The sequence below is a fragment of the Panthera tigris genome, chromosome B2 (genome assembly GCF_018350195.1).
Source record: "Panthera tigris isolate Pti1 chromosome B2, P.tigris_Pti1_mat1.1, whole genome shotgun sequence".
Classification (NCBI taxonomy): Eukaryota; Metazoa; Chordata; class Mammalia; order Carnivora; family Felidae; genus Panthera; species Panthera tigris.
The window spans coordinates 86737738-86764889 of record NC_056664.1 but is presented as its reverse complement, the minus strand read 5'-3'; the positions used below and the strand labels follow the sequence as shown (position 1 = coordinate 86764889).

At 36.4% G+C, this 27152-nt stretch overlaps 1 protein-coding gene across 13 annotated transcripts in view; it reads right to left on the bottom strand.

Moving 5' to 3' along the window:
- Positions 1-2353: 2353 nt before the first annotated feature.
- KLHL32 (kelch like family member 32) overlaps positions 2354-27152 on the bottom strand; it is a 244234-nt gene continuing 219435 nt past the window's right edge. For 12 of the 13 annotated variants that reach the window (XM_042986825.1, XM_042986831.1, XM_007084920.3 and 9 more), the window contains one exon: positions 2354-5365. In XM_042986825.1, coding sequence (XP_042842759.1) covers positions 5204-5365 — 162 coding nt within the window. In that variant the 3' untranslated portion in view covers positions 2354-5203. The remainder of the gene's footprint in view (positions 5366-27152) is intronic. The other variant, XM_042986830.1, reaches the window with a different exon arrangement.

The window sequence follows — 27152 nt, the reverse complement described above, 5'->3', positions numbered from 1 at the left end:
GCTTTGCAGGTTTCAGCAAATGAAGTGTAATCTGTTTAAGGTGATGCTTTTAAAGAAGTTATTTATGTGTATATATATTTTTATTTCCAAAATAGGATTAATAAGATAGCTTTGAGAATCATGTTCCTTAGAATATGAAACTTTTAAGAGATGAGAAAAGCAACTGCTGATTCATGCACTAGGGCATATGTCTATAGATGCTAAGAATAAATAGTTTATACTTTAAAAATCCATAACAAAAAAAACAATCCGTGACAATACATATGTGTAAATACGTGTGTTGAAGTGTGTTTTTAATTGAAGAAAAAAAAATTTATGACTCAGTTCATTTTCTTGAAAATCTTCACAGACCCTTCACTTAATAGGATAATCTTACCTTTTTTCTATTCCCAGACTTAGAGTAAGTACCTTATTCCTGCTTCCTTAATATGTATTTACCCCTAAAGAACCTGTACTCTGTGGGGCTGCTGCTTCTATCTCTCTATTGTAAGCCGTTCTCTTTTGGTGCAGTCTGAGAGTACATTCTCCTTTCTCATGTCCTTTGGCCTGACATCTGTGTTTTCCATCATCTTCTCAACCCTTCCTTGGTGATACTCCTCCTCCCTACATGCTGTACTTTGAAAGCACCCTCATGTTCTCCTTTCCGGTCCCCAGTGGTGAGATGTGGCTCTTCACTTGCTCCGTCTCAACATTCTTCTAGTAGTGAACTGCGAACACTAGCTCATAATTTCATCTCTGAAGTCTATTTCTAGTGCTGATTTCTCTCTAAACCCCTCTAGTTGGATCCTCCTGAAATCTCAAGGCAACATGTCAAGCTGCACTTGTCACTTATTTTCAACTAGCTGCTGCCTTTTCTACCCAGGGAATACACTGTTTTCACAAGTTATTTAGCCTTGAAACTTCAGAAGCATCTTGGATTCTTACATGTCCCCCACTTTCAGGTGATCACCAGTACAGGCTCTTGGTATTTTTTTCTTTTTTCCATCCTGTACACCCCAACTGTCTTTTCTACTGTGCTCTATTGATCTTCTTACCTCCTTATCTCTGATCTCCTTCCCTGTAATTCATCCTCACACAGTTCTGACATTAGTGTTGCTAAAATAATCCTTTCTTCCTGTTACTTTTCTACTCAAGGACCTCCAGTTACTTGCCAGTGTCAATAAACTGACACTCAGACTCTTCAGGAGACTTTCTGCCATCCGACTCTACCTTTTCTATGCAAACTTAACTCACACAGGAGACTAGACTGCCTTAGACATCTGAATGCCATGTTCATTCTGCACTCTGAGCTTCATTCAGCTTGCCAGGAGAGAATACTACCCTTTCTATAGAAACCTAGCCTTAAGACACTTAAGTAGGAAGACAGTTAAAATATAAGTATTCCAGTCAAATAATTTCTGTAAAATATCAGATGGAATATAAAAGAGATGATTGAAGGACAACAGAGTGGTAGAAAGGACTTTATTAGACATTCGGATTTGGTTATGATTTAAATTTTAATTGAACATTTAATTAGGTTTTCATGGGGGAGTAAAAAACATGGAGTATGATCTCTGTACAGAAATCTTTTAGTATTGGCTTCATTTGCATTAGAAGAGTTTCATAGTTTAAAACTTTTATATCTTTACCTATTCCTAGCATATTTTTTCTTAAGCCTATTTGACTTTTTCTACCTGGGCATCTATATTAAAAACAAAAACAAAACTTACCTGTAGCCTGTGTGTGTGTTCTTTACCCATTATTATTTTCTTTCATGCTTCATCACAAATTTTTAAAACTATTTTGTTCTTAAAGAATTACGTGTACTCTAACAGAATCTTTGACAGCTTTTATTTTTACATCCCTTTGTTAAAATTATCTGTTCTATAAAAATTTAACAAGTTTCTGCAGTTGGGAAAAGCCTCTAGGAAACCTGTCTTCCCTCAATCCTACAGATTTTATGTAAACCTTACATTTTTCCAAAAGCTCTTCTCCTGCCTTCTCCTCCTAGGGTTAAAAATACTGCCTTGTCAGTCAAGTACATAGCATGCCAATATAAATACCATGTTTTGTTTGCTTAAGACAGTTGGTTTGGGAAGCTAGCAAAGTAGCATATTTTTTCACATATTTAATAAGATATAAGGTTTGTACTTTGATTCAGTGATAATCTATATTGCTAAGATTACCAAAATAAGTACTACATGATTGGGATTGAATAACTTCTGCTTATTAAAGTTTTTGGTGTGCTAGTAGTTATCCAGTTTATAGCATTTATTGCATTTGTGAATTGTGTTTTCAGAAAATGCTGGGCCTTATTGTATATTGATGTTAATTGTGCATATAATAATTTTTTAAATGTATATATTTAGTTTATACTTCATCCATGATTATTACACTTCCTTTTTTATGAAAGATTATTTGAAAACCAAAATAAAAATGAACCATATTACTTGGAAGAATAATTTCTATGTTGTTCCTGTTTTATTCTGTGGCAAAACAAAGTTTTTTAGTCATTTCAACAGTTGAAAGGTATACAGTATACATGGGGTTAAACTTTGAAGAAAACATGAAGAAAAAGGAAGAAAAATATCCTAATCGTAACCTAACAAGAAAAATATCCTAATCATAACCAAATTGGTATTTTGTTATTAAGAATCTAAGGAACTTCATTGCACTTTACATTGTTTTAGAGATTAATGTCTTTGCTGGCTTTTCTTCCTACACAGAGGAACACTGTGCTAATACCTGTGCAGTACTGTGTTTTCTTTTAGATAGTAAAATCTGAAAATGGTGTTTAAGTGGTTGGAATTTTCATGCTTTTCTTATGGAAATTCAAATTAACCTAATAATTTAACTACAAATACAATATGGTCTATAATTTTAACGAGTAAAAATGAAAGATGAATTACTATAGTTCACTTAAATAGAAAATATATATTTGAATAGTTTCAGTGGAATTTGGTTTTATGAGCACAGTTTTCTGGAATCTTTAATTTGAGGAAAATGATCTAATCATAAGCATTCTGCGTTTTATTTTTCCTAGGAATATTGTACTTCAGAAGCTATCTTTGGCTATACTGTAAAGAATATTTTCTAATTCTGAGTTCGATTCTGTAATATTAGTGGATAATGCATTAAAGTTTCCCAAGAAAGTGTTTGCTAATATACTGATTTGTTTTAAATGAATAGTTAGAAATCTATACAGAAAATATCAAGAGTAATTTCAGGGTACCTTTTCATTATTAGGCAAGCTTATTTTTAGACCATTTTCCTTTCATTCATTGGATATAGGATGTGGGATTACAGATGTAATGGTTTTTATAAGGTAAAACAGCTGGAGGTCAATTCATGTGTCAAGTAGAAATTTTAATAAATCCGAAACACTTCTTGCTTAGGTTCTTTTTGAAAAGATATCTGAAATACCAGAGTCATTTTCCTGACTTGGTAAGGCATTTAAAATATTTAGTTTACATGATTTATAAACTCTTTTAAAGAGACTCTGTCATTCTTCTAAATATCATATCAGTATCAATTTTCACTTTTCAGAACTGTAAAATTACTCTGAAGGTTTTTTGTCTAAATCTCTGGGAGGTTTTTATTTTACTTTTTCCCCTTATGCCTAGTCTTTCCTTCTCTGCTCTTTAATCTGAGTAACCAGATTATTATTTAAAAATTAAAATTTTTAGGTATAACAGTGTGAAAAGTTAGTGAATTTTGTATTTAGGATTTTAAAAAGTTTGTTTTTATTTCTGATTACCAAAAGTGGTTACATGAATAAAATGACAACTTCCTGTAAGGTAAGGATTGCTAAACAGTTAAACTATGCCAAAGGAAAAAAGTCCAAATAAAGTCTTCCTTTTAGTAAAGTGACTTAGATCCTAACAAGATTAGGAAAAGGGAAAAACTCATGTTACACTTCTTGAATTTATGTTCCAATGTGATTTTTATTACATATATATGTGTATATACACATATATATGTATATATTGTTATAGACAAAGCAAATCCAAAAACCTAGCCTAAATAAGAATTCTTATGCATTATTAAAAGTGGTAGTAATAAAATATGTATTGGTGGTGGAGGAAGAGTCCCACAAGTGCTCAAGATTGACATAACCTTTAACAAAGTGCAAAAACTTTTATTAGAACTACTAAGTCTAGGTTCACAGTTATGTCAGAGCACTTTATGGTGCCCAAATTAGTACAGCTAATTTTTTTTTGTTGAGCTTTGAAATGTCATTTTTCACTAAATGAGTTTAAACAAGTGTTTGAATTATGATGTGAAGCAAGAATTTGTATAGATTTAGGAATCTTTGGCTTTGGTAGACTCCCCTTTTCCTAATTAGCATCTCTTCACATGCTTTTCAGAATCATTTCTCCCACAGCATGTGTTCCAAGTTCTATTTAGTAATTTTTAAATACTTTCAAAAATAATCTCCCCGTTCAGTTACAGAATTCTAAAGACAGTAAAATACCTTGTAATTTGAGTAACTTTTTTTTTCTTAAATGAAGTACTTCAGAGCATTTGCCTAATCCTCACAACATTCTTCTGAATTGATACGGAAATCAATAATTATCCTCCTTAAAGAATGGGAAAACTAGCACTGAAAGTTAAGCACCTAGCCCAAGGTCACAGTAACCAAGCTGAACAATCTGGGCGTTCCAACTGCTGTTCCAGTGTACTTCTATCATTCGTGTTACTGTGAATAAAACATGGCATTTAAAATTTTATAATGTCATAATACTGAGTCTATACTAGTGGGGCTGCATAATGTTAAATTTTTAAAAGAAAAATTACAAACCCAGTTTTAAGTAGTAAGGGGATTAACTACGGAAGATTTTTTTTTTTGAAGATCATTGATGGCAGTACTTGTGAAATAAATTGCCTTATTAACATTTTCCTGTTTTCCTAGACAGTGCTGATTAGAGAAAGTCTACAACAAAGGCTCTAAAGACCCATGGAACAGTAATTGACCATTAAGTTGTCACTGAGCTACAGTAAAAGTCAGACATATTGCATATTGACACACAGAGAGAAGGGTGACAGGAGGTTTCAGTAATGTATTTTAGAAAACTGTTCATTTTTTGCTAATGTTTATCTGAAAATAAGACATATAAAACAAAACAAGGAAGCATTGAGCACTGAGTCTTTTCATGCCCAGTATTCAGAAGTGAAGCTTTTCTTTCCCTTCTGTTAATGATAGTTATTAACAAAGCATTGGTTTTCAGATGGTCCCAATCCTGTGATGAGGCACTTGAAGAGTCTGAAGGTTAGGGCATGTGAAATATGGAGCTGGAAGGAAGCATGCTGCTATTCCATTAGAAGCAAAAGGGAGTGTAGGCCCATAAAATACTTCTTCTTTGCCTTCTCTACTTACATCCACCACCTACAAAAGAAGAGAAGCCTGTTCGTCAAAGATGATTGCTCAAAATAATGCCATATACACATTAAAGGAGGCCTGCAGTTGAACTCAGTGATGCCACCATGACCACACATACCTTAGGCATTAGTTTTTTTCCTCACAGTATGGAACCAGAAATTTGTATTAAGGTCCAGGTAAGTGTTCTTATATACATTTATATATTTTTGTGTGTCTACATAATGTAAACAGTTTTTAGGGAGGTATCTTTGTCTTCCTCTAAGAAAAATCTTGTGGCTTTGAACAACACATTATACCAGATGGACCTGACAGATATACACAGAATATTCCATCCAAAAACAGTGGAATACACATTCGTTTCAAGTGAACATGGAATATTCTCTAGGATAGATCACGTTAGGCCACAAAACAAATCTCAATAAATTTAAGAAGACTGAAATCGTACAAAGCATCTTTTCATACTATAAGAGTACCTAGAAATAATTTGTAACTGGAAAAAAATGCAAACACATAGACTCAAGGAAAATCAAAGAAATCAAAAAATTCGTGGAGAAAAATGTAGGTGAAAACATTATGGTACAAAATCTTCAGGACACAGCAAAGCAGTTCTAACAGGGAAGTTTATAACAGCCTCAAGAAACAAAAATCTCAACCTAACCTTATACCTAAAGGATCTAGAAGGAAAAAAAAGGTAGTAAAAGGAAGGATAGAATAAAGATTAGAGTGGAAATAAACTTAAAAAAAGAAAATAAGAATTGATTAATGAAGAGAAACGTTTATCCAGACACATGAAGACCCAAATCAGAAATGACGGAAGAAAAATAACTTGACACCACAGAAATACAAAGGGTTGCAAGAAACGACTCTGAAAAATTATGTGCCAACAAATTGGGACAACTTAGAAGTGGATAAATTCCTAGAAACATACAATCTTCTAAAGCTAAATCAGAAAGAAATAGAAAATATGGACTGATTACCCATTCAATTTCATTACTAGTAATCAAACAGCTACCACCAAAAGTCCAGGACCCATATGGCTTCATAGGTAAATTCAACAAAGATTTAAAGAGTTGATACCGGTTCTCAAACTACAGTGAAACCTTGGATTGCAAGTAACTTGTTCTGCAAGACGAGCAGACATTTCTAATAAATTTTAACTTGATAAACAAGTGATGTCTTGTAATACGTGTAGTATGGGATACTGAATGTCACATGATCACAACTGAGCCAATGGCACTTAAAATTCACTTTGATATACAAGCGCTTTGGATTACAAGCATGTTTCTGGAATGAATTATGCTTGCAAATCAAGGTTTTACTGGATTCCAAAAAAAGAAGAGGAAGGAGAATTTCCAAATATATTCTACAAGGCCAGCTTTACCCTGATACCAAAACCAGACACTACAAAAAGACCAAAAAAAACAAAACAAAACCACCTTACAGACCAGTATATCTGATGAACATACATGCAAAAAATGCTGAACAAATATTAGCAAACTAAATACATTTAAAAAAATATAATTTACCTCTATCAAGTGAGATTTATTCCAGGAATAAAAAGCGTTTCAATATTCACAAATAGATCAATGTGATATATTAATAAGAGTAATAACTAAAAACCATATGGTCATGTCAGTAGATACAGAAAAAGCATTTGACGAAATGCAACATCCATTCATGATAAAAACTCAACAAAGTGGGTTTAGAGAGAACATACCTCAACACAATAAACCATATATGAAAAACCCACAGCCAACATCATACTGAAAGGTTTCCCTCTAAAGACCAGGAACAAGACAAGAAGGTCCACTCTTACCATTTTAATTCAAAATAATAGTGGACATCCTAGCTGCAGCAATCAAACAAGAAAAAGGAAAGTATCCAAATTGGTAAGAAGATAAACTTAGCACTATTGGCCAATGACATGAGAGTGTGTGTGTGTGTATGTAAAACCCAAAACACTCCACCAAAGAACAGATGAATGAATTCAGTAAAGTTGCAGGATACATTTCTGTATGTTAATTTTGTATTACATTTCTATACACTAATAATGAAGTAGAAGAAAGGGAAATTAAGAGAACAGTTCCATTGGAGAGTAGTCCAAGATGACCACTTAGGAAGAGTATGAACTCACCTCCTCCACAGACACACCAAATAATAAACCTATTGTAGAGCAATTCCTTCTGAAGAAGTGAGAGCTGACTGAACAGCCCCTGCACAAAAGATAGAACACATAACTGTAAGATGGAGTCTTGTTACTAAAGAGAACCCACAGTCCCAACGCTGAAGAGCAGTGGAGAGGGATAGTACTAAGGGACTGTAATGCACCCACCCTGGGGCACAGAAAGAAAGCTACAAATTAAAAGCAACTAGAATATAAAGGATCCAGCCCTACCACCACCAAGCAACAGGACAGCAGCTAGAACTCTGGATTGGAGATGCTGGTGAACACAGCTGTTTTATGTTCCCTCTCCATCATGACAGCATGGACAGGAATAGTGTCCAGGCACCCTAGCCAGCCTATTGACTCTGAACCCCTGGCCTGTAGCCCACACCAGACTGAGCCATCCAATTAGGTCAGCCTCCAGCACACCACACACCAAGACACCCCTGCTCAGGGCTTACTACAGCTACAGCCACCTTACCAAGGTGACACAGGCACAAAGCACTATGGCACACTCCAGGCACACACTATTTTAGCTCCTAATGTCTTGCTATGTATGACACCCCCAACTCGAGAGATCCAGGACTATACCTGAACAGAGCGTCTCAAGAACCCCAAGTCTGCACCCTGTCTTAGCTATAGCCACCTCACCAGGGCATACCCTGCACCAAACACCATGAGTTTTTGTGCACATGGCTAGCCCACACCAGCCATGGGTCTAGTTGCCCTATCACAGCACTCCATGAACAGCATTTGAGGAGACTCCAGCCTGCACCCAGTTCAACTACAGCTCTCCTGTCAAGGCACCACTGTATGGAGTGCCCCAGGATGCCCTGGACCACACTACACCTTGGCTCCAGCTACCCCACCGGGGCAGCCCCTGCACAGGATGCCCAAGACACCAGCCTGCAGCCCTCTTCACCTTCATCTAACCTGCCATGGTGCCCTCCATGCAGAGGACACCAGTACATCCCAACTTGCATCTGCTTTGGCTTAAGCTATCTTCCAGGGTGCCCATAGAGTGGAGAGCCCCAGAATAACCTGGCTAGCACTAACTTTAGTTTCAGCTGTCTTGCTGGGGCACCCTCTGCATTGAGAGATAGGAATACCCTGACCCATGCCCATTTCAGCTACAGTCATATCAGGGAAGCCCCAGCATGGAGTGCCTCAGGACCACCAAGCTCATGCCAGCCACAACTCTAACCACCCAGTCACTAAACACAGTCCACACAGGGGATGATCATACACAAGACTCTTCCATCAATTTTAGAAGTAACTGTTCTGCCTAATTCATAAGAACAAACACAAAGGCAATGTAAGGAGATAAATAAATATGCTCCAAATAAAAGAACATGACAAGTCCTCAGAAAATGAACTAGATGAAATGGAAATAACCAATCTACCTAACGAAGAGCTCAAAGTAATGGTTATAAAGAAGCTCACCAGACTGAAGAGTGGAAGTAACAGTGAAAATGTCAACACAGAAAAAGTATTAAAAAGAACCAATCAGGGGTGCCTGGGTGGCTCAGTCGGTTAAGGGTCCGACTTCAGCTCAGGTCATGATCTCACAGCTTATGGGTTCGAGCCCCGCATCAGGCTCTGTGCTGACGGCTCAGAGCCTGGAGCCTGCTTTGGATTCTGTGTGTGTCTCTCTGCCCCTCCCCTGCTCACACTGTCTCTCAAAATAAACATTAAAAAAAAAAAAGTTGAGAATACAATGATTGAATGAAATATACACTAGAAGGGATCAACAGTCTTTTTTTTTTTAAGTTATTAATTTTGAGAGAGAGCAAGTGAGCTGGGGAGGGGCAGAGAGAGAGCGGGGGACAGGATCCAAAGCAGGCTCTGCACTGACAGCAAACTCATGAACCATGAGATTATGACCTGAGCTGAAGTTGGGATGCTTAAATGACTGAGCCACCCAGGTGCCCCTCAACAGTATCTTTAAAATGACACATTAGGTCCAGCTGGTATAAGAGATATATATGGAACATTCCATCCAAAAACAAAAGATTACAGATTCTTTTCAAGTGCACATGGGACATTCTCCAGAATAGATCATAGGTTAAACCATAATACAAGACTCAATAAATTTAAGAAGATTGAAATCATATCATGCATCTTTTCTGATCACAATAGTATGACACTAGAAATCAGTAACAAGAAAACAAAAATGGAAAACACAAACGTGGAGGTTAAATAAAATTCTACCACATAAGCAATGGGTCCATGAAGTACACACTGAGAAAATGTTAAAAATACTTGGAGACTAACATAAATGAAAACACAAGTCAAAAATCTAGAACCATTTTCACTGTGTCCCAAAGAGGGAAATGTATAGTGATATAGGACTACCTCAAGACATAAAAATTCTGGAATACCTGGGTGGCTCAGTTGGTTAAGTGTCTGACTTTGGCTCAGGTCATGATCTGAGGTTCATGAGTTCAAGCCCTGCATCGGGCTCTGTGCTGACAGCTCAGAGCCTGGAACCAGCTTCAGATTCTGTGTCTCCCTCTCTCTCTCTCTCTCTCTCTGCCCCTCCCCCACTCACACTCTGTCTCTCAAAAAATGAATAAACATTTTAAAAATTTTTTAATAAAAAATAAGAAACATCTCAATCTAAACTTACATCTAAAAAAACTAGAAAAAGAAGAACAAAGTCCAAGGTTAGTACAAGGGTACAAGGAAAGAAATAATAAAGATCAGATCATGGATAAATGAAATAGAGACAAAGAAAAAAAATAGAAAAGATCAACAAAACCAAGAGCTAGTTCTTGATAAACAAAATTGACAGAAAATTAGACCTATCAAGAAAAAAGGAAAGGAGACACAAATAAATAGAATAAAAAATGAAAGAGAAGTAGAGGTGCCTGGGTGGCTCAGTTGGTTGAGCATCCAACTTTGGTTCAGGTCATGATCTCATGGTTTGTGAGTTTGAGCCACTGTCACGCTCTCTGCTGTCAGCACAGAGCCTGCTTCAGATCCTCTGCTCCTCTCTCTCATCCCCTCTCCCCTGCTGATTCTCTCTTAAACTTTAAATAAAAGAAATACAAGTAGTAAGAAAACGGACACCACAGAAATAAAAAGAATTATAAGAGAATACTATGAAAATTATACAAAAACTAGACAGCCTAGAAGAAATGGATAATTCCTAGAAACACAGAATCTTCCAAAACCAAATCACAAAGAAACAGAAAATCTGAACAGACCATTTATGAAAATTGAATCAGTAATGAAAAAACTCCTAAAAAAACAAAAGTCCAAGACCAGATGGATTCACAGGTGAATTCCACCACACATTTTAAGAACAGTTAATACTTATTCTCAAACTATTTCAAAAAAATAAAAGTGGAAGGAAAGCTTCCAAATATAGTCTATAAGACCAGCATTGCACTATTACCAAAATCAAAGATACTATAAAGAAACCTACAGGCCAATAACCCTGAACATAGATGCAAAAATCATCAACAAGATTAGCAAACTGCATTCAACAATATATTAAAAGAATCACAAAAATTAAGTGGGATTTATTGAAAGGATGCAAGTATGGTTCAATATTTGCAAATCAATCAACCTGATATCACATTAAAAAATGGTAAATATTATTATCTCAATAGATGCAGAAAAAGCATTTGGCAAAATTCATCTATTTCTGATTTTTAAAATTCTCAATATAGTGGGATTAGACGGACCATATCTCAATATACCAAAGGACAATATGAAAACCCACAGCTAACATTTGAGTTCGTGAGGATGAACGGTTTTTCTGCTATGATCAGGAATAAAACAAAGATGTTCACTCTTGCCACTTTTATTCAGCATAGTGCTGGAAGTCCTAGCCATAGCAATCAGACAGGGAAAAGAAATAAAGGCATCCAAATTGGTAAGGAAGAAGTTAAGCTATCACTATTTGCCGATAATATAATGCTATACCATAGAAAACCCTAAAGACTCCACCTAACACTATTAGGAGTAGTAAATGAATTCACTAAAGTTGCAGGATACAAAATTAATACTCAAAAATGAGTTGCATATCTATACACTAATAATGAAGTGGCAGAAAGAGAAATTAAGAAAATAGTTTGAGTTATAATTATACCAAAAGGAATAAAACATCTAGTAGTAAACTTAACCAAGGATTTGAAAAGATCTGTATGCTGAAAACTGTACAACATTGATGAAAGAGAATAAGGACAACATAAACAAGTAGAAAAATATACTGTGTTCATGTACTGGGAAAATCTCATTAAAATATCTATATGACCCAAAGCAGTCTACAGATTCAATGCATTTTCTATCAAAATACCAATAGCATTTTTGCCAGAACAAGAACAAATAATCCTAAAATTTTTAAGAAACCACAAAAGACCCCAAAAAGCCAAGGAAATTGGAGATTGAAGAACAAAGCTGATGGTATCACAAAGTAAGATTTTAAGATATACTATGAAGCTGTAGTAATCAAAACAGTATGCTACTGGCACAAAAACAGACACAGAGATGAATGGAACAGAAACAGAGCCCAGATATACACCCACACGTATATGGTCAGTTAATCTACTACAACACAAGATGCAAAATATAGAGTTGGGAGAAGACGGTCTCTTCAATAAGTGTGTTGGAAAAACTGGACAACTCAACTCCCTGCAAAAGAATGAAATAGGACTCTTTCTTACAGCATACACAAAAACAAACACAAAATGCATTAAAGACCTTCATGGGAGACATGGAACTGTAAAACTCCTAGAAGAAAACAGGCAGTAATCTCTCTGGCTGTGACCTTTGCAACATTGTCCTGAGGCAAGGGAAACAAAACCAAAAATGAACTATTGGGACTAAGGGGAAAAAAAAAAAGCTTTTTACACAGCAAAGTATACCATCAACAAAGCAAAAAATGGCAACCTACTGAATCAAAGAAGATATTTGCAAACAATATATGATAAGGAGTTAATATCCAAAATATGTAAAGAACTTATACAACTCAATACCAAGAGAAACAATCTGATTAAAATGATGGTCAGAGGACCTGAACAGACATTCTTCCTAAGAAGACATACAGATGGCAAGCACATGAAAAGAAGCTCAACACCACTAATCATCAGATGCAAATCAAAACCACAATGAGCTATTACTTCACACTACTCAGAATGGCTATTATCAAAAAGATTAGAACTTCAAGTGCTGGCAAGGATGTGGAGAAAAGGGGACTCTTGTGCACTATTGGTGGAAATGTAAATTCATACAGCCACTGTGGAACACAGTATAGAGGTTCCTCAAAAACTTAAAAACAGAAATACCATAAGATCCAGTAATTCCAATACTGGGTATTTATCCAGAGAATACAAAAACACTAATGCAGAAACATACTTACACCTCTATGTTTATCGAAGCATTATTTACAATAGCCAAGATATGGAAGCAACACAGTGCCCATCAATAGATGAATGAATGAAAAAGTGGTATGTATATACAATGGAACATTACTTAGCCTAAAAAGATCTTCTGATCTGGGGAAACATGGATGGACCAAGAGGATATTATGCTAAGTGAAATAAGTTAGAGAAACACAAATATCATATGATTTCACTTATATGTGGAATCTCAAAAAGGAACAAAAAACAGTAACAGACCCATAAATACAGAGAAGAAATGGTTGGTTGTCAGAGGGGAGGGGGTGGGACAGGAGCAAAATGGGTGAAGAGGAGTGGGAGATACAGGCTTTAGGTTATGGAATAAATAAATCACAGGGGTAAAATGTACATCATAGGGAATATAGTCAATGGTATTATAATAGCATTGTATAGTGACAGATGATAGCTACACCCATGGTGACCATAGCATAATGTGTAAGTTTGTTGAATCACTATGTTGTTAACTGTATGTCAGCAATACTTCAATAAAAAAGGAAGAAAATCCCATTTATAACTGCACCAAAGAGGATGATACCTAAGAATAAATTTAAGAAGGTGAAAGACCTATACTCTGTACTCATCTATAAAATATTAATGGAAGAAACTGAAGACAAATGGATAGATCTACCATATTCACAGACTGAAAGAATATTGTTAAAATGTCCATACTACCCAAAGTAACCTAGATATTCAATGCAATCCTTATCAGAATATCAGTTGCATTTTTCACAAAACTAGAAGAAACATTCCTAAAATTTGTATGGAATCACAAAAGGCCTAAAATGGCCAAAACAATCTTGAGAAAGGAAAATGAAACTCGGGGTACCACAATCCCATTTATCACTTATACTACAAACATAGTAATTACAACAATATGGTACTGGCAGAATATAGACACATAGATCAATGGAACAGAATAGAAAGCTTAGAAATAAACCCATGCTTATACGATCAATTAATCTACAACAAAGGAGGCAAGACAAACAATGTGGAAAAGACAATCTATACAATAAATGGTGTTGGGAAAACAGCTACATGCAAAAGAATGAAACTGGACTACTTTCTTATACCACACACAAAAATAAACTTGAAATTCATTAAAGACCTAAATGTGAAGCTTGAGACCATTAAAATCCTTAAAAAAACATAGGAATAATCTCTTGGACATCAGTCTCAGCCATGTATTTATGACTAGGTCTCCTCAAGCAAGGGAAACAAAGGCAAAAGTAAACTATTAGAATGACATCAAAATAAAAAGCTTTTTACAGTGAAGGAAATTATCAACAAAATGAAAAGGCACCTCCTGAATGGGAAAAGATACTTGCAAATGATATGTCTGATAAGGGGTTGATATCCAAAATATATAAGGAACTTATATAACTCAATACCAAAAGAACAATCAGATTTAAAATTGGGCAGAGGACATGAAGAGACATTTTTCTGAAGAACACAGACTGCAACAACACACTCCTTAATATCATTAATCATCAGGGAAATGCAGATCAAAGCCACAATGAGATATCACTTAACACCAGTCAAAATGGCTAGCATTAAAAATCTAAGTGGGGTGCCTGGGTGGCTTAGTTGGTTAGGCATCTGAATTCCACTCAGGTCATGATCTCGCGGTTCACAAGTTCAAGCCCCGCATCAGGCTATGTGTTGACAGCTCAGAGCCTGGAGCCTGCTTCAGATTCTGTGTCTCACTCTCTCTCTGCCCCTCCCTTGCTCACACTCTGTCTCTAAAAAATAAATAAGCATTAAAAAAACCTATTTAAAAAAATCTAATAAGTTTTGGCGAGCATGTGCAAAAGAAGTAACACTTCACTGATGGTGGAACTGAAAATTGGTGCAGCCACTGTGGAGAACATTATGGAGGTTCCTCAAAAAATTAAAAATAGAAATACCATGTGATAGAATAATTCTACTACTGGGTATTGACCCAAAGAATGTGAAAACACAATTGAAAAGATATATGCACTCCTATATTTATTGCAACATAGTTTACAATAGCCAAAATATGGACGCATATAGGTGTCCACTGATACAGGAATGGGTAAAGAAGATGCAATTATACACACAACAATGGAATAGTACTCAGACATAATAACGAATGAGATCTTGCCATTTGAGACAACATTAATGGACCAATAGAGTATTTTGCTAACTGAAATAAGTCAGACAGAAACACAAATACCATACGATTTCATTATATGTGGAATCTAAAACAAACTACTACAACAGCAAAAACACATGAACAAACAAGAAAAACAGACTCTTAAGTACAGAGAACAAACTGCGAGAACAGTTTTCCAGAACAGAGGTGGGTTAGAGGAACAGGTGAAAATGACAAAAGGGCTTAAGAGGTACAGATTTCTAGTTACAAAATAAGTCATGGAGATGAAAAATACAGCATAGGGCATATAGTCAGTAAATATTGTAGTAACATTATATGGTGACAAATGGTAAATACAGCCATCATGGGGTTAGGTACAAATCAGTATGCATTATACCTGAAACTAATACAACATGTCAATTTGAATTAAAAAAAAATTAACTCCTACTACTTAAATAACTTGCCAAAACTAGTTAGTAAATGTTGTCATATGTTGGTTCACAAATATTCATCTGTAAAATGAAAAAAACTATTGACCTTGCAGCTTTGTTCTGAAAACTGGTGACATCTAGCTTAGTATCTAGCACCTAGAATATTATAACTTAGTAGCAGATTCAAAAATCAGTTGAGTCTGGATATTTTTCCCCAGTTATTTCCCTTTAAGCTGGAGTTTCATCTCTTTCATTATATGGAAGAGTCTCTTTGTTATTTTGAACCTGCTGTCACCTCACTGAATCTGGCTTAGTTTTAATACAAGTCTTCTTCACTTTACAATGGGGTTAAGTTCCCAAAAACCCATCATAAATTGAAAATATTGTAAGTAAAAAATGCATTTACACCTCACCTACCAAATATCATAGCTTAACCTAGCCTAACTGTGCTCAAAGCACTCACATTAGCCTAAGATTGGGGAAAATTATAAAACACAAAGCCTATTTTATAATACAGTGTTAAATATCATATGTAATTTACTGAATACTATACTGGAAGTGGAAAACAATGGTTATGTGTACAGAATGATGGTAAGTATATTGGTTGTTTACCCTTGTAATTACTGGACAGTGGCAGAGAGAGCCATTCTGCCACTGTCCTGCATCATGATCATATCATACTGTATATCATTGGCCTAGAAAAAAAAAATCAAAATCCAAAATTCAAAGTATGGTTTCTACTCAATGGGTATTGCTGTTGTACCACTGTAAAGTTGAAAAATTGTAAATCAAGCCATTTTAGGTCAGGAACCATATGTGTACTGGAAAAATTCTTTCTTGAAGAAAGCTGGTCATATCCTACTTGTCAAATCCATCAGTCTCTTTCTAGCCCTCAATCTTCTTAATCTCTCTTCGTTTGACCTTCCACTAACCTCATTTAAAACCTTTCATCCTTTAGATTCCTTGATTTTCAAAAGAAAATGTTCGCAATTGACATTGTCCTATTGCTATCCACCTTTGGTCCCCTTTTCTGCACCTGCATCATAAGTGTACACGTGCCTTAATATCCCAACCACAGACCTCTTGGTACTCTTCTTCAATATCTTGTCCACTCCTGCCTTCATCTATTATGTGGGTGGATAATTTTTAAACCTTTAACTGCTATAATGCATTCTAAAATGAAAGAAGCCCTTGAGATTTGGGGATCCGAGTTCATATAGGAGGAAATCACTAAGGCCTAAAATAAAAGAAAGATCAAACTTTTAGCTATTTTTTTCCCCAAATGGACATTTAGCTATTTCATCCTGTTGAACAAAATATCTCTACTAATTTAAAATATTTATTCTATATGCTACATATAAGCTTTTGTTGTTCTCTTTAGCTGATTTGTGCATCTTCCTGCAATACTACATTTACAGTTCTTTTGACTGAGTAGGGCAAGTCTCGTTCAATGTTCAAAAACTTATTTTTACACCTTTGACTTTCCTAGAGAAACTTCAAGATCAACTTGACAAGTATTATTGCCCCACCCTGCAAGAAAAAGGAAAATCCCAATGGGATTCTGATTAGTATTTCATTAAATACAGAAAGCAGAGATCTTTCACTATTTACCTTAATTATATAAGGTTAAGTATTGTCTTCAATGTATGGAGAAGAAAACAGAGATACAGAGAAAGTTCAATGACTTGGTCAAGGTCACGCAGTAAGTGATAGAGCCAATCATGAGCTCATACTTGTAACCAAAGAGAGAACAAAGATTTTGTGCCATTCGCAATATTCCCTCCACAACTAAATACATTTTTAGAAGACAAAATATCAGTTGAGGTCATCATCCAGAGAGTTTTGTCTGGTTCCCTGGGCCAATGGAGACTGCATATGTTAAACAGATGTAATTTATTTAATCTCTGAGAAGGGAAAAGAAGTTTTGGCAGTACTTCTCCAAAACACTCCCCTGTAAACTGGCAGAAAGAAGGCGTCTGGGAGAAGGAGGTGCCAGTTTGGCAGCATATCCTCCAGCCAAAAGGAAGTAATTGTAAATGAAGAGCAGTGGAGGTGATCTGGAAATACTGACTAATCACTTGCACACTTACGCAGCTGCTCTCTTATATGCTGCTCATCATCCACAGCACATTAGGTTAGAATCAACCTCTGTGCCAGATGATTCTTAGACACCCACTAAATAAACAAGAACACTTTCCTTATGCATCTATCCTTAGTATTTTCCATGAGTTAGTATTACTAACAAGTCCAAATCTCAATCTTTAAACAAGCATTAATTTAAGACCATCTCAGTTTTTCTCTTTTTTGGGTTGCTCTTGTAATGGATCGAATAGTCTATGCTAAGTCAAGTAGTAAAATAAAATAAAATGGAATACTTTCTCAGTATCTGACATGCTTCATGCCTATGTAGCTGAATCCCACAAGTGACAAGCTTTTTTTTTTTTTTTTTTTTTTTCCCAACGTTTTTTATTTATTTTTGGGACAGAGAGAGACAGAGCATGAACGGGGGAGGGGCAGAGAGAGAGGGAGACACAGAATCGGAAACAGGCCCCAGGCTCCGAGCCATCAGCCCAGAGCCTGACGCGGGGCTCGAACTCACGGACCGCGAGATCGTGACCTGGCTGAAGTCGGACGCTTAACCGACTGCGCCACCCAGGCGCCCCCAAAGAAGCTTTGATTAGAGTTCAGAAGGGCCAGCCTAAAGAGACAGGTTATTTTCTGGTATTTTCAAGGGCAATAAGTGACTTTAGTCTTTCTGGATGTCAAAGGACTAATCTCTGAGCTATTTAAGTGTGACCTTCATTAATCTTAGTCAGCCATGCCCTTAGAATCCAAGGATTTTATATATATATGTATGTATGTATATATATATATATATATATATATATATATATATATATATATGTGTGTGTGTGTGTGTGTGTGTGTGTGTGTGTGTGAGACGCAAAATTTAAACTTTGATATTTTTATCATATGTACTATTTTCACCTCATTTTCCTGTATTTTTCAACCTGCTGGTTTGTACTTAGGAATTTTTACTGTCTAATCATCATCTCATAAACACTATTCCACTCTCTCATCTAATTCTCTGTTGGATATTCTTCCAGCAAGTAGTAAAGAAGCAACTTGTGTATGAACATGTAAGCAACCTCTCCAACCATCAATATATTACTGTTATTTATCCAAAATAGTTCCTTAGTCATGCATAAAGTAAGCAAGTATTTGAGACTATGCAACCCCAGTTCAGAATGAATGATAATACAACCTGTAACCAGTTGTCAATAAGTAAAGTGAAACATGATATATGATGAATATATAATCCATGAAGACTTCCATTCCAAACATCTCTTTAAGTGACAATCCGAATACTTACATGGACACTTATTACCCATAAATAGTAAAGGCTCTTAAAGGCCTTTATTAAATTTATCTGTTCTGTATAGGACCACTGTGCCAGCCATGGGAATAAACCCACTCAAAATGATTGATTTTGTATATCAAAATGACTACTGGGACACAGAACTAACCATAATGCTGTCTTTTTAAGAAAGCAAATATATTAGGGTTTCTGGGGAAGATAGTGGAGTACGAGGATCCTAGATGCACTTTGTCCCACAGACAAACCTCCAAACCTCTGGGTAAATAACCCAGAAAGTGACCTGAAGATTCTCCACAGATAAATGTAGAGAAAATGGCATGTGGGATAAGGAAGGATGGAGACATGGTTGGGAGCCCAACCAACATGTGGACTGTCCATGGGTGGAAGCAATGCTGTGGGCACAAGAGGGAAGGCTAGCAGACCCCACACCAGGCATAGAGGACATAACACTGGAAAGTCGAATCCCCATAACATTTGGCTTTGAAATTCGGAGGGGCTTCAGTTCTTGAGTTCTTAAAATTAATGTGGCTTAACACCTAGAACTTTGAAAACTAGCAGGGTCATATCTAGGAGAGTGGGATGGCAAAAGTAAACTGAGTCTCCACTCTTAACGAGACAGCATAACAGCCCCAGTGAGATACTGTATAGAAGCAGCAGTTTGAAAGATACTTGGGGTACACAGGATAGAGATTTGTTTACTAATATCAGAGCAGGTGCTGGAGGGACAGGGATCTTTGGGAGATTTCTCCAGGTACAACAGGGCTGGCAGGCACCATTTACCTCCCCTGCCCCCCAGCCTAGAAAAATGGACACCTGCAGGAATCAGCGCAGCATTCAGAGTCTCCATCTAGCTTGTTAAGAGCTCTTCCCAGCACTACATTCTCCTGCAGACCAGCCCCTACATTCTGGCCTTGGCAGGAGTTTTCCAAAGCAGCAATATATAGACTACCTCCCACAGCAGTACAGTGCAAGTCTTGTTGACTCCTGCATTCTCGCGTGGACCTGCTCCCTCCAGCACACCCTCCCAAAAGTCCATTCAAAGCATCACCACAGTGTGACTGTGCAAGCAACCCTGATAGGGGTCAAAATGACCCCAAAGTGACTCCTGCCCCAGGAGAGAGGAAGAAAAGCACACAAATTCATCTGACTATAGCCCCAGCAGACTGGGGCTGGGGTCAGACATATGGTCTGACTATGAGTCCCACCCACCAACAAAATCTTCTTAGGAAACTACATTAAGAAGAGCACCCTCCAGTTCACTGCTAGTGCACTCCGATAAATGCCTGGCCTGATCCACCTCAAGCTCAGGGCAGTCTCAGAGTGGCCCACAAGCAAAACAGAGATGAAATCCTGTCCACATCAGGCAGAGAGCCATTGAAAGTGACTGGACTAAAGGTAAATGTAGCTCAACCACAACAATAGGGCACATACAATACACATAAGAGACAACACATGAAGTGCCAGGTTCTGGTGAACAAGCAACATAGCGTTACAGGGCACCAGAGAGGCTCTTCAGAAGGCACTATGTCTCAGCATGAGACATAGCTTACTTTCCTAATACATAGAAACAGAGTTAGAAAAATTGAGAAGACAGAAGATTATGTCCCAAAGGAAAGAACAAGACAAAACCACAGCAAGAGACCTAAGTGAAACAGATACAAGTAATATGCCTGATAGAGAATTTAAAGTAATGATCATAAAAATAATTGACTTAAGAAAAGAGTGGAAGACCTCAGTGAGGTCTTCAACAGAGAGAAAACAAACAATCAGAGTTGAAGAACTCAATAACTGACATTAAAAACATACTAGATGGAATAAATAGTAGACTACAGGAATCAGGAGAACAGTTCAGTGACCTGGAGGCCAGGGTAATGGAAAAAAACCAAGCTGAATTGAAAAGAGAGAAAAAAATAATAATGAAAAATGAGAATGAAGAAATGAAGGAACACCATCAAGCTTAATAACATTTACATTACAGGGATCCTAGCAGGAGAAGAGAGAGAAAAGGGGGCAGAAAATTTATTTGAAGAAATAGTAGCTGAAAACTCCAATCTGGGGAAGGAAACAAATCTAGATCCAGGAGCCACAGGGAGCCCTCAACAAATTCAACCCACGGAGGTCCAGAAAAAGGCACATGGTGGGGCACCTGGGTGACTCAGTCAGTTAAGCATCCTGCTCTTGATTTCAACTCAGGTCATGATCTCATAGTTCGTGACTTTGAGCCCCTCATCATACTCTATGCTGACAAGCATGGAGACTGCTTGGGATTCTGTCTCCCTTTCTCTCTCTCTGCTCTTTCCCTCTCGCATGCTCTCTCAAAAATAAACATTTTTTTAAAGGCACATAGTAATTAAAATGGCAAAAAATGGTGATGAGGACAGAATTTTAATATCAGCAAAAGAAAACAGTTATATACAAGGAAAACCCCAAAAGGCTATCAGCTGATTTTTTCAGCAGAAACTCTATAGGCCAGAGGGGAGTGGTATGATATATTAAAAGTGCTAAAAAAAAAAAAAAGAAGAAGAAGAAAACCTTCAGCCAAATACACTGTCCAGCAAGGCTATCATTCAGAATAGGAGAGGTGTGAGTTTCTGAGACAAAAAAAATTAAAAGAATTCATGACCACGAAACCAGCCTTACAAGAAATGTAAAAAGGGACTCTTTGAGTAGAAAGGAAAGACCACAAGCAGGAGTAAAAGCAGGAAGCACAAAAGCAGTAAAATTAAAAATCAGCCAAGGAATTCACAAAACAAAAGGATGTAAATGATACCATGTACCTAAAATGTAGGGGAGAGAGGAGTAAAAGTTTTGTGCTTTTAAGGTGGGTTCAAACTTAAGCAACCATCAACTTAATATAAACTGCTATATGCTTAAGATGTTATATACAAACTGAACAGTAACCACATATCAAAAACCAGTAATATATATGCCAAAAAATAAAGAGAAGGAATCCAAGTATATCACTAAAGAAAGGCAACAAACCATAAGAGTAGAAACCAAAACAAAGGAACAGGGAAGAACTACAAAAACAATAATAAAACAAGAAACAAAATGGCAATAAGTACATACCTATCAATAATTATTCTGAATGTCAATGGACTAAACACTCCAATCAAAAGACAGAGATAATGGAATGGATAAAAAACAAACGCTATTTACATGCTGCCTACAAGGACTTATTTCAGACTTAAAGATACATGCAGACTGAAAGTAAAGGAATGGAAAGGCATTTATCATGGAAATGGAACTGAAAAGAAAGCTGGGATAGCAATATTTATAGGAGACAGAATAAACTTGAAAACAAATTCTGTAACCAAAGACAAAGACTGACCTTACATAATCATAAAGGGACAAGAATTGTAACAATTATAAATATTGATGCACATAAGAGTACCGAAATACATAAAGCAGCTAATTACAAACATAAAGGAAGTAATCAACAGTAATATAGTAAGAGGAGGGCACATTAAAACCCCATTTACACCAATCAGTAGATCATCCAAACAGAAAATCAACAAAGAAACAGTGGCTTTGAATGACACATTGGATGAGACAGGTCTAACAGATGCATTCAGAACATTCCATCCTAAAACAGCAGAATACACATTTTTTCAAGTGCACAGGGAGAATTCTACAGAACAGATGACATGTTAGACCACAAAGCAAGTCTCAACAAATTCAAAAATACTTTAGTCATACTATGCATCTTTTCCAACCAGGACACTATAAAACTAGAAATGAACCAAAAGAAAAAATTGAAGGGAACACAAATACATAAAGATTAAATAACATGTTACTAAACAGTGAATGAGACAAGCAGAAATCAAGGAAAAAATCAAAGACACATTGGAGGGATACCTGGCTGGCTCAGCTGGTAAAGCATGCAACTCTAGATCTTGGTGTCGTGAGTTCAAGACCCAGATTGGGTGTACAGCTTATTAAAAAAAAGAAAGAAAGAAATACATAGAAACAAATGAAAATGATAACACAATGTTCCAAAATCTTTGGGATTCAGCAAATGGTCTTCTAAGAGGAAAGTTTATAGTAATAGAGGCCTACCTCATGAAGTAAGAGAAATCTAAAACAACCTAAGCTAAGACTCCACAGGGGCTAGAAAAAGAAGAATAAAACTCAAAAACAGTACAAGGGATAAAATACAAAAAGACAAAACAAACAAAAAACAAAAACAGTACAAGGAAATAATAAAGATTAAAACAGAAATAAATACAAATATTCTCAAAGGTTTCTAAAAAATAGAAGGGAACAGTCCCAAACTTGTTTTTACAAGGCCAGCATTACCTAAATACCAAAACCACACAAGCACACTAAAGAAAATTACAGGCCAATATGCCTGATGAATATAAAAGCAAAAATCCTCAAGAAAATATTAGCACGCTCAATTCAACAATACATTAAAAGTTTCATATATTGTGTTCAGGTAGGATTTATTCCAGAAATGCAAGGATGGTTCAACACGTGCAAATTAATTAATGTTATACATCACATTAACAAAATGAAGGATACAAAAACTCAAACAATAATCTAATTGATGCAGAAAAAGCATTTGGCAAAATTCAGCATTCATTCATAATAAAAAAAAAACTGTGTATATAGGGATCACACCTCAACATATAAAAGCTATATGACAAGTTTACAGCTAAAATAATTAACAGTGAAAAGCTAAAAGCTTTTTCTCTAAAGTTAAGAACTTGACAAGTATGCTCATTATTGCCACTTTTATTCAACAATGTACTAGAAATCCTAGCCAAAGCAATTACACAAGAAATAAAAAACATCCAAATCAGAAAGGAAGACATAAAACTGTCTTCATTTGCAGATGATGTATTATATAGAAATTCTAATGACTCCAGGAAAAAAAAACTGTTAGAGCTAACAAATTCAGTAAAGAGACAAAATATAAAATCAATATACAAAAATCAGTTGTGTTTCTATACACTAATAGCAAACTATCAGAGAAATTAAGAAAGCAATCTCATTTATAATTGCAGCAAAAAGAATAAAATGTCAAGAAATAAAGTGAACGAGGGAGGAGAAAGATCTGTACACCAGAAACTATCAGATATTGATGAAGGAAATTGAAGAAGACACAATTAAATAGAAAGATATTCTGTGCTCACTGACTGGGGAAATTAATATTATTAAAATGTCTATACTATTAAAGCAATGTAATCCCTATCTTAATTCCAATGGCATTTTTCACAGAAAAAGAAAAAACAACTCTAAAATTTGTATGGAACCATAAAAGACCCCCAAAAGAGCCAAATCAATCTTAAAGCAGAAGGAAGTTTGAGTCATCACAAATTCTGGTTTCAAATATATTACAAAGTTATGGTAAATACAACAGTATGGTTTAAGTATAAAAATAGACACATAGATCAACAGGACAAAATTTGAGAGCCCAGAAGTAAACCCATATGAGAGTGTGTGTGTGTGTGTGTGTGTGTGTGTGTGTGTGTGTGTACACACACACACACACACACACACACACTCAATTTATGACGAAGGAGCCAAGAATATACAAATGAGAGAAAGAATAGTCTCTTCAATAAAAAGTGTTGGGAAAACTGGACAGACAGAAGCAAAACAATGAAATTAGACCCTTCTCTTTCACCATACTCAAAAATCAACTCAAAATGGATGAAAGACTTGGACGTAAGACCCAAAACCATAAAAGTCTTAGAAGAAAACAGGGAAAACTCCTTGTCATTGGTCTTGGCAATGATTTTTTGGATTTGACACAAAGCAAAGGCAACAAAAGCAAAAATAAATAAGTAGGACCACATGAAATTAAAAAGTTTCTGTACACCAAAGGAAACCACCTGTACATCAAAGGAAAATGAAAGGCCAAACTACCAAATGGGAGAATATATTTTAAAATCATATATCTGATAAGGGATTAAGATCCAAAACACTATAAAGAACTGCTACAACTCAACAGAGAAAAACAGTCTGATTGAAAAGGAGCAGAAGATCTGAACAGACATTTTTCCAAAGACAACATAAAAATGACGAGCAGGTATGTCACAAGGTGCTCAACATCACTGATCATCAGGGAAATGGTAATCAAAACCACAATGAGTTATCACCTCACACCTGTTAAAATGGCTATCATCAAAAAGATAAGAAATAACAAGTGTTGGTGAGGATTTGGAGAAGAGGAAACCCTTGTATACTGTTGGTCTAACTATAAATTGATACAGTCACTACAAAAAACAGTATGGAGGTGTTCTCAAAAAATTAAAAATGAAACTACCATATGATCCATACCACGTCTGAGTATATATCTGAAGGAAATAAAATCATTAGTTTGAAAAGTTACCTGTACCTCCATCTTCACTGAAGCATTATTTACAATCACCAACACATAGGAAAAACCCAAATGTCCATTAATGAATGAATAAGGAAATTGTTATCATATACACATGCAGAACACACACACACACGAATAATATTCAGCCATGAAAAGGAAGGTAATCTGCCATTTGCAACATGGGTGGACCTTATAGTGTTTATGGTAAATAAATCAGACAGGAAAAGATAAATACTGTATGATCCCACCTGATAGGGTCGTTCGAAGCAGTCTCTAGGTACCCTAGCTGGCATATTGCCTCAGTGAGCCTTGGGCCCCTAGCCCACACCTGCCCCAGCTCCCTGACCAAGATGGCCCTAGTGCAACACATAAGACATCCTTAGCAAGCACTCACTACAGCTCCAGCCATCACTCCAAATTACTGCAGCAACATTCTAGGTCCAAACCACTTCAACTCCAGATGACTTGCCAGGATACCCCCTGCCCATGCCTCACCTAGGTTTCTGCTGCTCTACTATGATGCCCTGTGCAGAATGCCCCAGGCCACCCTAACCACATCTGCCTTGACTCCAGCCACCACCAGGACACCCTCATGTGGAGCACTCTGGGATACCCTTTCCCCCCTGTCAGCTTCAACTATACTGCCAAAATATCTTCTGTGCAGAGAGTACTGGGACCCCCCCGATCCCCCACCCCCACCCAGTACACACACACTTCAGCCTGAGCTATCATGCCATGTTGGCCTCTGCAGGAAGTCCCGAAAATGTCCTGACCAGGGCATTCAGCTCAGGCCTTCCCAAAGCAGCCCCAGCACAGAATGTCCTGGCACCCCCAGGCCACACTAGCCACAGCTCCATTTCAGTTAGCCAAAGTCATCAGGCACACAGTCTACACAGGGGAAAACCATATACAAGACTATTCCTTTGAGTTTAGGAGAAGTAACTGTTCTGCCTAATTCATAAAAACAAATACAGAAAATCAATCAAAATGAGGTGACAGGATACGTTCCAAATAAAAAAAAAATAAGACAAAATTTTAGAAAAAGAACTAAATAGAACAGAGATAACCAATTTACCTGATAAAAGAGTTCAAAATAATAGTCTTAAAGATATTCACTGGGCTGGGAAAAAGAGTGGATAAACTTAGTGAGAACTTTAATAAAGAGAAAACATAAAAAAATAACCAATCAGAGTTGAAGAATACCTGAAATGAAATACATACTAGAGGAAATCAATAGTACATCAGTGTTTGTAGAATGGGTCAGCATTTTGGAAGACAGGTTAATAGGAAGCACTCAAGATGAGCAGCATAAAGAAAAAAGAATTTTATTTATTTTTTTTTATTTTTATTTTTTTCAATTTTTTTTTTATTTTTTAATATATGAAATTTACTGTCAAATTGGTTTCCATACAACACCCAGTGCTCATCCCAAAAGGTGCCCTCCTCAATACCCATCACCCACCCTGCCCTCCCTCCCACCCTGCCCTCCCTCCCTCCCACCCTGCCCTCCCTCCCACCCCCCATCAACCCTCAGTTTGTTCTCAGTTTTTAACAGTCTCTTATGCTTTGGCTCTCTCCCACTCTAACAAGAAAAAAGAATTTTAAAAAGCAAAATTAGATTAAGAGACCTTCTGAGACACCATCAAGTGAACAAACATTCACCTCATAGGGATCCCAAGGAAGAGAGAGGAAAAGGGGCAGAAATCTTTTTTTTTAAGAAACAATAGCTGATATCTTCCCTAACCTAGGGGAGAAAATAGATATCTAGGCCCAGGAAGCACAAAAACTTTGAAACAAAATGAACCCAAAGAGATCAACAGCAAGACACATAATAATTAAAATGTCAAAGATTAAAGATAAAAAGATAATTTTAAAAACAGCTAGGGAGAAGCAACTATTTATATACATGGAAAACCGCAGGAGGCTATCAGCTGATTTTTCAGCAGAAACTTTATAGTCAAAAGGAA